The sequence below is a fragment of the Eschscholzia californica genome, unplaced genomic scaffold, assembly GCF_041429995.1.
Source record: "Eschscholzia californica isolate CP2 unplaced genomic scaffold, dmEscCali1.0.p SCAF_2, whole genome shotgun sequence".
Lineage (NCBI taxonomy): Eukaryota > Viridiplantae > Streptophyta > Magnoliopsida > Ranunculales > Papaveraceae > Eschscholzia > Eschscholzia californica.
The window spans coordinates 27428037-27442548 of NW_028238309.1; the positions used below are offsets into that span (position 1 = coordinate 27428037).

At 37.3% G+C, this 14512-nt stretch overlaps 1 protein-coding gene and 1 long non-coding RNA gene across 4 annotated transcripts; one reads left to right on the forward strand and one right to left on the reverse strand.

The window, feature by feature from the left end:
• The first annotated feature begins 977 nt into the window (after positions 1–977).
• Positions 978–4035, forward strand: LOC147557204 (uncharacterized). 3 transcript variants are annotated; one of them, XR_015233891.1, is made up of 7 exons: positions 978–1136; positions 1310–1401; positions 1765–1963; positions 2345–2463; positions 2741–2976; positions 3258–3337; positions 3831–4035. It is a non-coding gene; the product is annotated as an uncharacterized LOC147557204 (long non-coding RNA). The 3 variants fall into 3 exon arrangements; XR_015233892.1 differs by having other exon boundaries at positions 1829–1963; XR_015233893.1 differs by lacking the exon at positions 1765–1963.
• Positions 4036–9400: 5365 nt separating this feature from the next.
• Positions 9401–12784, reverse strand: LOC147557205 (uncharacterized). The gene is made up of 2 exons (XM_086658775.1): positions 10348–12784; positions 9401–10278 (listed from the first exon to the last, which is right to left on the reverse strand). The coding sequence occupies exons 1-2, from the start codon at positions 12782–12784 to the stop codon at positions 9401–9403; spliced, it is 3315 nt and encodes a 1104-aa protein (XP_086514901.1).
• Positions 12785–14512: the final 1728 nt, after the last annotated feature.

Below are 14512 nucleotides of genomic sequence, written 5' to 3' on the forward strand. Positions count from 1 at the left end.
TCTTTCACAAAGAGTAAGTCTTTTATCTTACCCTTTCATAGATGATAATTATCGCCATTCAAACTTATCATTCCACCCATATTTTCCATCACTAACAAAAATTAACCAATAACCAAATTTATCACAATCCATAGAACTCTCTAACCTAGAGCTTTGATACCACTTCTTGTGTAAAACTGGTCGAGTCGACGCAGCAGAAATATAAATTTTTCCCTTTTGTGTTAGTTACGAGGATAATATAGAAGAATAGTGGGAGCAATAAACAAAGAACTAAAAGTAAATAAGACCACGATTTTTAACGTGAAAAAACTCCTCAATATGAGAAGTAAAAACCACAGGACTAGTAGTCCAACCAAATCAACTATAATAAGCAATGTAGTTACAGACTACGTCCACCCGAGACTCGGACTCCAAAAGGAAGCAAGCTCAAACACGAAGAAACACGAAGAAACGCTCACAAGAAAGAACAAAACAACCTAGAAATATGCAGTTCAAAACGACCCAAAATTCACTAGGATTCCAGCCACCAATTAATAATCACACCGTACAAATACTAGATGAACAAGTCAAAAATACCATTGTAAAATCCCATGCACTGACCTTGGCCAAATTACCAAAATGTCCTCGACTCCAAACGACCAAAATACCCACTACAAAAATCCGGTCCTTTTGTAACGCATATTTGTAACGGCTGTGACGTAAGCCGTTACAAATAAGTCAGATATAACGGCTGTCAGCTTGCCGTTATAAAACTTGGCTTATATATAACGGCTCGTCCCTTAGGTAGCCGTTATAAAAAAACCAAATTGAGTTGGCGCGGAAGTTGGCGCGTACATTTTTGTTATTGTAACGGCCTTTGTAAAATAACTCCGTTACAAAAAAGTTTTAACAGTACAACCCTGGGATTTTGTGTTATAACGGAGACCAAGCCGTTACAATATCGTGTAGTTGTAACGGCCTTTCTATTTTCTGGCCGTTATAACATCTTTAAGCCCTAATTTCTAAAATCAGGAACTGTTCCCTCTCTTTCCCATTCGTTTTTGCAGAGAGAGAGTGAAAGCGAGAGAGAGAAAGAACAACTGCAAGGAGGAATCGATCCCGCCACATCTTTAAGCCAGATTTCATCTCTAATTAGGGTTAGTTCAATCTTTCATTTTATTTCTTCATTTCTAATTAGGGATAGTTTAATCTATCAAAAAGATTTTTTTTTTTTAGGTTGAATGGAGGAACCCCACTGTTAATTTGATCTCCTTCCTGTTCTCTCATCTTCTTCTCATCTCACATAAATCTCTCTCAATTTCTTTTGCAGGTACCTCTCTTTTTTTCCCTCTCACGCACAACCTCTCTCACATAGGGTTTTCAGTTTTCAAAGTTTTCTCTCTCTGGATTTAGGGATTTAAGGTACAGTTCCATTTCTTCTTAATAATTGTTTGTGTTAGGTTAAATTGCTGTAGATGCTTCTCTCTTTAGAAAGTTTGATTTTAAATTTGTTGTGTTAGTTATTTTGGTTAAAATGTGTTTGTTTTTAGGTTAAAATGTTGTAATAGTTTTAGGTTAGATTTCTGTATTTGTTTTGATAATTTCTTACCTTCATGGCTGAAAATGAGAGTTCATCTGAAACCCTTGAAAAGTCCCTTGCTTTCTCTTCCTGAAATCATCATCTTTCGTGGCTTTCACTGCATCTATATCTCATTCTCAGCTCTTTTCTATTCCTAAAGTTATCATCTTTAATGGGTTTGTGAATAAACCTCATTTCTGTTTCAGTCAAATACGTATTCAGTTCATAGTAATCGATGGAAATCAATTGTTACTTCTGTAACTATAGCAGAAATAACAGTCGATTTGTGGAGGAAACGAGTTTGTGGAGGAAACGAGTTTGTGGAGGAAATGAGATTTGTAGCCATGAAGGTAAAAAGGAATCTCAGGAACAGTCCTACACGAAAAAGGAACCATCGACTGAAGGGTATGTTAGGTTTTTTGTAATAGTAAATTAGTTTAGGTGATTGTTCATGATATTTTTATGCGACTTAGTTTAAACATATGCTTGCTATGCTACACATTCGACTTTATGAGTTTTTTATATATTCGATTTTGCTGTTATGCTACACATTCGACTTTGTGAGTTTTTGTTATATTTATTTCCTATTTATCTTTTGATGCTAAACCAAATAAGAGTCTTTCTGCTTTCCGAAAAGAATTTTGCCCCAGGTTCTCACTGAGTTCACCCATTTCATTGCGAGTTTGATGTATTTGATTAAATTACTCTCTAAATTGTTGTATATTTTACTTTAATAGCTTCTGTCGGACGAATCTGAACTTAATTCTATGTTTTTCCTGCTTACAGTAGTTTTATCTTCGGATGAAATTGAAGATTTTGGTCGACGAAGCTGATTCAAACTATATGAAGTTTGTAACTAAGTTTCAATCAACCAAACAGTGTCAATTTTAAAGAGGAAACAAAAGGTATGTTACTGTTTCGTGATGTTACCCTTTTGAACTTCATGTAGTTTTTTTATGTTATTGTTTAGTGATGTTACTCTTTTTTCTGTTACTCTGAGATTATTTTTCTCTCCTACTTCGATATTTTTTTACTTAGAAATATAAAGATAACTGACTAGAAGTCGAAGATAAAGAATAATTTTTTGAAATCAGGTTGGAGTCAATTCAAATTTGCAACCAAATTTCAAATATGAAATGTGGGCTCTAATTATGGTCTAAACTTATTTTTGTTTGTTTGCAGCCTCAGACGATTACTAGGAATATGGTGTTTGTGTTTTTGCAGTACGATTATCCCAATTTTGTGTTGACCCATTTGGACGGTAGCCAGTTGCACATCAAGACCAACCATGGGGAAGTTGTGAACATCGAGGAATAGATGAAGGGAACCAAGCTAAAACTCTAGAGGCATATGAGGAGGATCAAAATATGTATGGTGGGGGCCAGAAAGTAATGCCCCCTTCCCCCCGAAATAAAGAGGTTAATGAATTGATTTTTGACTTTTCTTTGAACTTATTCCTGAAGATGTACTTATTCGATTTAGCTATTGAATCAGGCGAACACTCAACTGATGTGACGAATAAATACCAAAACAGTCATTCAGTCGTAACTTATAATCGTTAACATAGTTTGCTTGGTCTATAACGCATATGACTGTACTGTCCGTGCCCCATGGGCACGGGTTACACCCTCGTTAATTTATATGTGCTGAACGTGTATTATAATACTGAGGTTCTGATATGTACCCTCACCATTTGCAGCAGCAACTATAATGAAGCCCGTGGAAGCTGAGATCGACCTTGTGGTGCGCATCACAGTGGGAATTACTCAACATGACATGGTAAAGTATATAAACTTGTTCTGCTTTCATGTTCTTGTTCTGCTTTCTATTACAAAACCAACGACTTTCTATTACCTCATAAACCTTATTGTCTGATAATACAACCGAATGAGATATGAGATAAACAACCATTAGGGAAATCAGACAAGAGTCCTACAGCAGTCGACCTTGAGTTCATTTCGTAGGATCCACCAAACTTTCCTAACTTAAACTCGTAGCATTAGAGTCAAAAGAACTAGTACTACTAGTTATTAAACTTATTAGTTATTGAATACATGTTGTCTTGACCGAGACCGAGATCAACTACACAGTCTCTTATACTCTACACTGTTATGTTTTATTGATTTGTAACTAGCATTTCCTGATTTATTGATGCTGGATTTGAAACATTAGAGCTTAATCGAATTAGTGTTTCCTCTTATACTCGATATTGTTATCTCTTATACTCGTAGCATTAAATATTGATTCTCTTTTTCTTTTATTCCTTTTTCAGGATGAGAAAGACAAGAAAATTTGAGATCGTTGGAGCTTAATCGAACTAGCATATATTTACTAATGTTTTGGTTAATTTGAATAATTTCTTTTTAGTTTAGTTCTTACATTTATGTGTTTAGGAAGTACTATGAAGTGTTATATATATATATATATATAATCAATATTAAGAGTATGAAATCAATATAATGTGTTTTGTTTGATAATTTGTTTTAGTTTGAGTTATCTTGTTTCAGTTTTCTGATTTTCAAACAGGACAACAGTAAAAGCTGTAAAATATTGCAGCTGGATACCACATAATTTAACAAATTTTTTTTCTTCAGAAATGAACTATTTGTAACGGCCAAAGTTTTAAATCCGTTACAAATAGTAACATTTGTAACGGCCTTTTGTGTCGAAGCCGTTACAAATAGGTATGCAAATTTGGCGCCATCATATTTCCCGCCAGTTTGATGAGCTCTTGTATAACGGCTAACCCACACAAAGCCGTTATAAAAAGTGGAATTGTAACGGCTCCAGGCCGTTACAACTGTATTTGCAACGGGACTTTTTATAACGGCTCGTTTTTTTTATATAACGGTTTTTAGCCATTACAAAAGGCTTTTTGTAACGGCCTTTCGGGCTATTTGTAATGGCTATGGCTGTTATAACGTTACAAAAATACCATTGTAAAATCCCATGCACTGACCTTGGCCAAATTACCAAAATGTCCTCGACTCCAAACGACCAAAATACCCTTTGTATTCGTGTTTAACCGTTTTCATACCTAACTCTGCAAAAGACACCTAATCAAGAAAACCAACCATTTTTTTATAATAAGGACTCGAAACAGACTAACTTGGCTAAATTAAACGACTCCGATTGGACATTTTCATGACCCATCAAACATCCCCAAACTTAGATAAAAGAAAAACCTAACTCACTTTCAGAGGAATCCCGGTTGCATTTAGCATTGCAACAAGTCGTTAAACCCCTAGGTTTCCCTAGTAGACGAGTGTTGTCTCGTGAGGGTTTCCAAAGAATATACCCACAAAATTGAAAAATATTTCAAAAATACAATAGGGTTAAAAAACACTCAAAGTCAACTAAGACGGACCAAAAATGTTTATCTTTTACAAAATTTTAGCAAGCTAATAGGAATGAGTCAAAGTTAACAACACTATACAGACGTTAAAAATCTCTTCACTAATAATCTAGACTCGAAGTTTACGTGACTAGCCACAATGAGAATCACTTCAGTTCCGAACAGACAGAGCCTTGATCCTTATCTTAATACATTTCGCCTCGACTTTGGCCTCACAAACATACGCTCCAAAGGATGAAATCGCTCAAGAATGGTTCGCTCGTATGTGTGAGCGTGATCACTAACTTGGACTCAACACATAAAAAGGGTGAGGACGACATTTTAGAACGAATGATCTACGAAAAGGAATATAACCACTAAATGAATGGGGAAGCTCACTTACCCTTCTCACTCACTCTACCCTCTAATAATGTTTCCTAAAGGTCAACGGATACAAGTGATGAGATGGATGATGATGAAATCCCGAGAATGTCGACGTCTTCAATGTTAGAGATGTTCAAGCAACTTCCAACTTAGTTTTTTGCTTTGAACACTTATTTAACAAAGTAGAATTCACAAGAACTTTTTTACACAAACTTTCTATTTTTTTTTTTTGAATCTCACCACACAAATACCAACACTAGTAATCTCAGCAATCAACTTTTTTTCTTTCATACTTTTCTTTCACATTCCACTTTCTTTACTTTTCATGCCTTCATTCTCGGGAGTCATATGACGAATGGATGGTGAAGTATCCGTCTTCCTAAAGTTGACACTATTATCGGGTTTCATGGACTACAAGAGTAAGGTTTATTTGCTATCTTGATGTCACTCCTAGTGGCTATGGAAGTTGATAGGCCTAAAAATAGGTCTATTCCCGCAAGTATACGGGGTCAAGTTATAGTATTTCTAATAAGTCGAGTATCGTCCCAAGAGACAAACTAATTTATCTAAATCTCGAATTAAACCCCCTATCAAACTTTTGATTTGATTTAGAAACTACTATGAAAAAAAAGAAAGCTAGACTAATAGACTAATAAGAATTAAATTAAGATGAGAAGAAGAATCTAGGGATTTCGATTTCACCACATAAATGGACTACTTATGACAAGCATTCAATCAACAAATCAATATTTGTTTATAACTCAAAACCTAGCTTAATGAACTAATTAGGTTTCGGATAATATTCTTTAATAGCACAATTCAAAATCAAGAATGTATGATTGACTACCATATAAAACTAATTTCCTACACTATCATTCAAGATCTAAAAGGTATATCTCATCTAATAAATCAATAAAAGCATGAAATATCTAATTATAATACATGAATGATAACAAGGTTATAGAATCAACATGAAATGACAATCAATAGGCATTGAAGCTCAAAAATAAGGATTCATTGATTTATAACATATCTCAAAATAAGCCCAAATATGGGTTTCCTCTACACCCTAGATACAAAATTTAGATACTCATGGAATCTAAAATAATATTCATTGAATTCATAAAATAAATGGAATTACAAAAGATTAGTGGAAAGAAATCACCAAGAATGTTCCCAATCCATATTCCCATGTATCTCCATTTTGATGTCCAATTTAAGCTCCAAGTATCTCAAGAATATTGCTCAAAACTCCAAATAATAGCTTATTAGAAGATAAAAGTAGAGAAATTTAGAAGAGAGATAGAAGAAGAAGAGATTTTAGAGAAGAAGTTATGGAGAAATTAGAGGGTTAGAAGAAGAAATTAGAAGGAGAAAGAAAATCTAGAGAAAAGATGAAGGTGGTAGAGAAAAGAATGGTGGCTAGGGTTTTTAGTTGAGAAGAGGTAGAGAAAAGGAGGCTAAGAGGAGAGAGGAAGGCTAAGAGGGGAGAAGAAGGGTTAGGGTTTTACAACTACAAGAAGGAGGAAAGAGGGGATAAAAAAAAGAAGAGGTTGGTTGGTCTTCTAAAGGTGTTTATATAGGATTAGGGTTGAGTTGGGGTTAAAATTGGTAAAAAATGGAAAGCTGAGGGTCAAAATTGGAAATCTAGGGGTTAAAAGCACAATCTGGTCGGCGGCTAGGGTTTATAATGGGTTTCGGATGATTTGGTGTAGCCGGTTGTGAGATAATAAGATGGGACAACACAGCAACCGTTAGATCTTGAAGCGCGCGGATCAGGAGGGACGGGAGAGAGCCACGCGTCCAGGAGCACGCTTTTAAGTTGTTTCGGGTACACGGAAAATGCAGTAAAGCACGGGAGTAATAGCAGCCGCACGATTTCAAAAACACGGGAGTGAATGGATAAGATTAAAACGTGGGATATGATGCACGGAATTAAGTTGCAAACGGGAGTACTGGATCACGCTCATAAGGGCCACTTCGCTGCTTAGCGCGAACACGCGATTTAGATGCTCCGACCTCCGAACTACGACACGTGTCCCTAAGCATACCGCGGGCCAGAAACTTGCCCGAACTTGTACCGAATGCTGACCAAATGTTGACCTGACTTTGACCTTGGTTTATTCCTTCGTCCGGACTCCGATTTGACTTCCGTTTTCTCCTACGGACTCGTCTCGACCTCTACTTTTCAACCACGCACTGACCTTGGCCAAATTTCCAGAATGTCCTTGACTCCAAATGACCAAAATACCCTTTATGCATCTTTTTCTCATTTTTAACCGTTTTTCACACCTAACTCTGCAAAAGACACCTAATCAAGAAAACCAACCATTTTATTACAATAAAGACTCGAAACAGACTAACTCGGCTAATTTAAACGACTCTGATGGGACATTTTCATGACCCATCAAACATCCCCAAACTTAGATTTTGCTAGTCCCCGAGCAAAACAAAATAAAAGAAAAACCTAACTCACTGTCGGAGGAATCCCGGTTGCATTTAGCATATGCAACAAGCCGTTAAACCCCTAGGTTGCCCTAGTGGACGAGTTTTGTCTCGTGAGGGTTTCCAGAGAATATACCCACAAAATTCAAAAACATTTCTAAAATACAATAGGGTTCAAAAGCACTCAAAGTCAACTAAGACGGACTAAAAATGTTTATCTCCTAGAAAATTTTAGCAAGCTAATAGGAATCAGTCAAAGTTAACAACACTATACAGACGCTAAAGATCTCTTCACTAATAATCTAGACTCAAAGTGTACGTGACTAGCCACAATGAGAATCACTTCAGTTCCAAGCAGATAGACCCTTGATCCCTATCTTAATACATTTCGCCTCGACTTTGGCCTCACAGACATACGCTCTAAAAGATGAAATCACTCAGAAATGGTTCGCTCGTATGTGTGAGTGTGATCACGACTATAGACTCAACACATAAAAAGGGGTGAGGACAATATTTTAGAACGAATGATCTACGAAAAGGAATATAACCACTAAATGGAATGGGGAAGCTCACTTACCCTTCTCACCCACTCTACCTTATAATAATGCTTCCTAAAGGTCAACGGATACAAGTGATGAGATGGATGGTGATGAGATCCCGAGAATGTCGACGCCTTCAATGCTAGAGAACTTCAAGTAACTTCCATATATAGCTTTTTGCTTCGAACACTTATTTTACATAACAAACTAAAGTTCACATGAACCTTTTACACACACTTTCTGTTTTTCAAGGATTTCTCTTTCTCTTTCTTTTTTTTTTTTTTTTTTTTTTTTTTTTTTTTTTTTTTTTTTTTTTTGTGAAATTCAACTATAAACAATACAAACAATGTAATACCAACACTAGTATTCCCAACAATTGACTTTTCTATTTTTCGCACTTTGCTTTCACATTCTTCTTTCTTTACTTTTCATGCCTTCATTCTCGGGAGTCATATGATGAATGGATGGTGGAGTATCCGTCTTCCTAAAGTTGACACTATTATCGGGTTTCATGGACTACAAGAGTAAGGTTTATTCGCTATCCTGATGTCACTCCTAGTGGCTATGGAAGTTGAGCACACGAGATCAAATGAGCTCTTTTTATAAAGTTGCGAGGTTGAGTAGCTCTTCACTCTACTCGGAATCAGCGCAGAAGAGTACACTCAAAGGTAATAGAAAGGCTCAGAAATCTCACAAGGGTTAAGTCTCCACTAATGATTAATCTAGTTCTCTCAGAACCGTCTACCCTTCACTTCCATAATACTCACATGGCTAGCACACAGACGACCTCAAGACTCGAAATTCATGAAAAAAACCTTTAACAACCGGATAGTACGATCAACTCGACTCTATAATTATTAACAAGCCAAAAACAACCATTAGACTCACACTTTCGGTCCCAAAATTGAACAAATTTTGAACCCTCTTTAATTTTCGAAATGAAGGACTTAGCAAAAAGTTCTTCCCTATCCCCAAACTTAAACCGAACATTGTCCTCAATGTTCTGAAGACTATGCCAAAAATAAAAAGATGAGAGGAAAGATATTACCGGACTCCACTGTCCTATATCAGAAGCATGGGTTGCCTCCTAAGAAGCGCTAAGTTTAAAGTCTTCAGCCAGACTAAGCTGATCATCGGGAATCACTTCTGATAAAGCACTAAATTCTTCTCTTTACATCTAACCAACACGAGAGTGAGGTGATGTAGACATTCATCAAATGATGACCCGAAGACTGAAAAATCATCCATGAAGACTTCGAGAAACCTTTCTACCATATCAGAAAATATGCTCATCAGACAACGTTGAAAAGTAGCGGGTGCATTACACAACCCAAACGGCATACGACGATAAGCATAAGTTCCAAATGGGCAAGTGAAGGTTGTTTTCTCTTGATCTTCAGGAGCAATGGCAATTTGATTATACCCGGAATAGCCATCTAAGAAACAATAGTAACTATGTCCTGCCAGTCTCTCGAGCATCTGATCAATGAATGGAAGAGGAAAATGATCTTTCCTCGTGACCGTGTTCAACTTCCTGTAGTCTACACAAACACGCCACGCAGTGGTCATCCTGGTGGGTATTAACTCATTGCACTCATTCCTAACTACAGTAATGCCTGACTTCTTGGGAACAGTTTGAACAGGACTGACCCAAGTGCTATCTGAAATAGGGTAGATAATACCCGCATCTAATAATTTCAGGACTTCAGATCTCACAACTTCCTTCATATGAGGGTTAAGTCGACGTTGCATCTCTCTCGAAGGTTTAGCATCTTCTTCTAAGTAAATGTGGTGCATGCAAACTAACGGACTTATACCCTTGAGATCGGCTATAGACCATCCTAGTGCCTCTTTGTGTTCTCTTAGGACATCTAACAATCGACCCTCTTGTTCTTTCTCTAGCTCGGATGCAATAATAACAGGTAGGGTTTCTGAAGATCCTAAAAACGAATATTTCATGTTCTCAGGTAAAGGTTTCAACTCTAAGGATGGTGGTTTCTCAATAGGCTGAGACGACTCTGAGACAGAGGGTGATTTGGACTCATCACTTGCCGATGGTTGAGTTGTCTCTAAAGTTGATGCCATACTTGGTTCAGAGATTGCGAGGGATTCAGTTTTCGCTTTCCATTTCTCAGTATCTAGTAATGGGGTGGAATCTAATAAAGCATTCACCTCATTGATACTACTTTCCTCATCAAAATCTAAACCAAAATAGGCCAACAATGTTTCCAACGGGTCATCTGATAAAGTTGTTGGTAAGGAATCCTGAACCAACATATCTATCAAATTTAATTCGTTAAAATCATCAACATCATCGGGGTGAAGTCCAGCATGGAAGATGTTCATCTCTACAGTCATTTTTCCAAAAGACAATTTCAACAGGCCGCTACGACAATAGATGATAGCATTGGATGTAGCTAAGAATGGTCGCCCTAATATGACAGGTATTTGACTTTTGGAATTATGGACTGGCTCAGTATCTAAAATGATGAAATCAACAGGAAATAAGAATTCACCAACTTTGATCAAAACATCTTCGACTATTCCACGTGGGTGCCTAACAGACCGATCCGCTAACTGAAGGACCACAGAGGTTGGTTTGATCTCTCCTAATCCCAACTGTAAGTACACAGAATAAGGAAGAAGGTTAACACTAGCACCAAGATCCAATAGAGCACGCTCTATTTTATAATCTCCTATGGTACATGGTAATGTAGGACTTCCTGGATCCTTGAACTTAGGTGGAATATTTTGTTGGATGATCGAACTAACATTCTGAGTAAGGAAAACTTTCTTATGGACATTCATCTTACGCTTACTAGTACATAAATCCTTGAGAAACTTGGCATAAGCTGGGATCTGTTTGATCGCATCTAATAGAGGAATGTTGATACTAACTTGTTTGAACAACTCCATTATCTCCTGAAATTGAGATTTCTTCTTTGACTCGACCAAACGTTGAGGGTATGGAGCTCTAGGGACATAAGGCTCGGATACTAAGGGTGGACTTTCTGACTCAGGAGCCTTTTCAGGCTCATCCCTCGAGACTCTGGTTGGCAACGAAGACGGCTCGTTCTCTAACTCTTCCTCTTCAGGAGCTCTCACCTTGTTGTCCACAATTCTACCACTTCTAAGGGTTGTTATCGCATTAGCTTCATCTGGTGGTGGTCTACCCAATAAACCTTTTGGGTTCTGCTCGACTTGACTCGGAAACTTACCTTTCTCTCTCTGACTCAAGGCTTCATGAAGTAGACCTATTTGGGTTTCTAGCTTAGACAAAGATTGTTGGTGAGATGTTTCTAGCTTAGTCAAAGCTTGACGGGTGGATTCCTGAAACTCCTTCTGGTTCTGAGCTAGCATATGCATGGTGTCCTCTAATGATGTCTTCTTTTCGGGTGGGTGTTGGACATTGGGCTGAGCAAACGGGTTGCTAGGTGCATTAAACCCATGAGGGTTCATAGAACTACTAGGCTGACTCTGGTATTGACCTTTAGACCAAGAGAGATTGGGATGATTTCTCCAGCCTGGATTATACGTGTTAGAGAAAGGATCATACTTCTGACGATTGTCTTGCCTAGAGTTTTGATAGAGAGCATGAGCTTGTTCTTTGTTAGCAGACTCAAAGAATAAGGCACATTTGTTCCCCGTATGAGTAGGGTCTCCACAGACTGAACAAGGGTAAGAGATGGGTTCATTTCCAACACTCATGACATGAGTGGGATCCTCCGTGAAGATTTTAGGTTGATTCATCACTAAGGCTTCCAACCTTCTGGTAATGGCGTCAAGTTTGGACTCAGAATCATCGATCCTATAAATCCCGCCCTTAGTTGGATTAGGCTTTGCCCAAGTGATAGGTTCTCTAGAAGTTTCCCATTGTTGGGATTGTGCGGCTAGTTCCTCAAGAAAATCCATGGCCTCATCGGCGGATTTGTTGGAGAACCCGCCATTACAAAATGACTCAATCATGGAGGTGGTAGGATAATCTAGTCCTTCATACAACAGTTGGACTAGTTTAATTTTTTCGAACCCATGATGTGGACACTCTAGAAGAATGTCTTTGAATCTCTCAATATAGGAGTAGAGAGATTCTCCTTGGAGTTGCTCGAAATTAAGCAAACTCTGCCTTAAAGCTCTAGTTTTATGCTTGGGAAAGAATTTTTCTAGAAAGACACCACTAAGTTCTGCCCAAGTAGAAATAGACTCAGGTTGTAAGGCATACAACCACGACATTGCTTTATCCTTTAGAGAAAAAGGGAACAACCTTAATCTAACGGCATCAATCGAGTTAGGGACGTTCATGGTCTTGCAAACGTACTCAAATTCCCTAACATGATAATACGCGTTCTCGTTCTCTAAACCACGAAACACCGGAAGCATATTGATGATTCCCGACTTTAACTCGAAATAAGCGTTAGTCGGGGGTAGCCTAATGCATGATGGTTGGCTAACTCTAGCCGGATGCATGTAGTTTTTGAGAGTCATAGGTTGATCCTCGACCCTAGCTTGATCAACGTGATCCTCCATAGACTCGTTTCAAGAAAGGTTTTCAAGTAAAATACTCAAATCAGACTCTTTAACAAAACGACCTCTCTTATCACGTAACCTAGGGGGCATAAACCAAGAGACAAGACAAGGGACTCTTTTTGAAAAAAAATTTTGAAAAGAAAAGAATTAAGGAAACTACGAAGATCCTAAGGAAAACAACAAAGCAAGCAAGCTGACTCCACCAAGCAACCTAGACACAATCTAGACGACCGGGTAGTCTTTTTCACCTAAAAATTGATCTAGACAGCTTCTACTTCTCACCAAACTTGAACTATGATTCTTATGAGGAGTTACTCCGTCACAGTACAACGATCTAGAATTGTGTTCTTGGATCGTTCCCTCTTCCTGGGAAAACTCCAAATACTAATCAAGTTCGAGATTTGTCAAGAGTGTCCTATAAGCTCGTTACCCTTTGGCCAATGTCTAAATCGATTTTTAATTTTAAGTGAGGCTTGGGATCGGCGATGTTGTTACCTAGATGGGCAAGAGACCGGTGATGAAATCCGACTCCTATCTTGTAATGGGTTGATGCCCTTACTAATATGATAATTAAACTAATAGTTCGACAATCAATTAGCAAGCAAGAAACATCACAAGTACCCACTTACAAGAGATTCGTGGGTGATCAAGAAGTTACCTCCCGTTCAAGACGGGCGACGACCTTTGTAGACGACCCGGGCCACTCTCCCGTGAGTGTTCGAACCCGAGGCTTCGTTTTGGTTTTCGGTTACAATTTAAATGCCCTCCAATTTAGGGTCAAAACGTTTAAACCAAAAATAAAAACTAGAAAGTCTAAAAGTCTCTCTCTCACCAAAAATAAAATAAAATAAAAAATACTAAAAATAAAATGTAAATTTTCCTTCTTGAGCTCCTCTCCTTGTTGCGCCTCTTCCTTTGCTCCTTAGCGTTCTACACACCAAAAATGGAAAAGCAAGTCAAAGTGTCCAAAAATAAAAACTTACCAAAAATAAAACTAATATAGAAATGAGATAAGACAAATTCAAGCTTAGTCCCCGGCAGCGGCGCCAAAAACTTGATAGGCCTAAAAATAGGTCTATTCCCGCAAGTATACGGGGTCAAGTTATAGTATTTCTAATAAGTCGAGTATCGTCCCAAGAGACAAACTAATTTATCTAAATCTCGAATTAAACCCCCTTTCAAACTTTTGATTTGATTTATAAACTACTATGAAAAAAAAGAAAGCTAGACTAATAGACTAATAAGAATTAAATCAATATGAGAAGAAGAATCTAGGGATTTCGATTTCACCACATAAATGGACTACTTAAGACAAGCATTCAATCAACAAATCACTATTTGTTTATAACTCAAAACCTAGCTTAATGAACTAATTAGGTTTCGGATAATATTCTTTAATGGCACAATTCAAAATCAAGAATGTATGATTGACTACCATATAAAACTAATTTCCTACACTATCATTCAAGATCTAAAAGGCATATCTCATCTAATAAATCAATAAAAGCATGAAATATCTAATTATAATACATGAATGATAACAAGGTTATAGAATGAACATGAAATGACAATCAATAGGCATTGAAGCTCAAAAATAAGGATTCATTGATTTATAACATATCTCAAAATAAGCCCAAATATGGGTTTCCTCTACACCCTAGATACAAAATTTAGCTACTCATGGAATCTAAAATAATATTCATTGAATTCCTAAAATAAATGGAATTA

Bases quoted from the DNA above. Each gene is read 5' to 3' on its own strand.
- LOC147557205 (XM_086658775.1), bottom strand. From the start codon at position 12,784: ATGGAGGATCACGTTGATCAAGCTAGGGTCGAGGATCAACCTATGACT. The intron at 10,279-10,347 runs GTATGGCATCAA...CCTCTGTCTCAG, and splicing joins CCTCGCAATCTCTGAACCAA to AGTCGTCTCAGCCTATTGAG.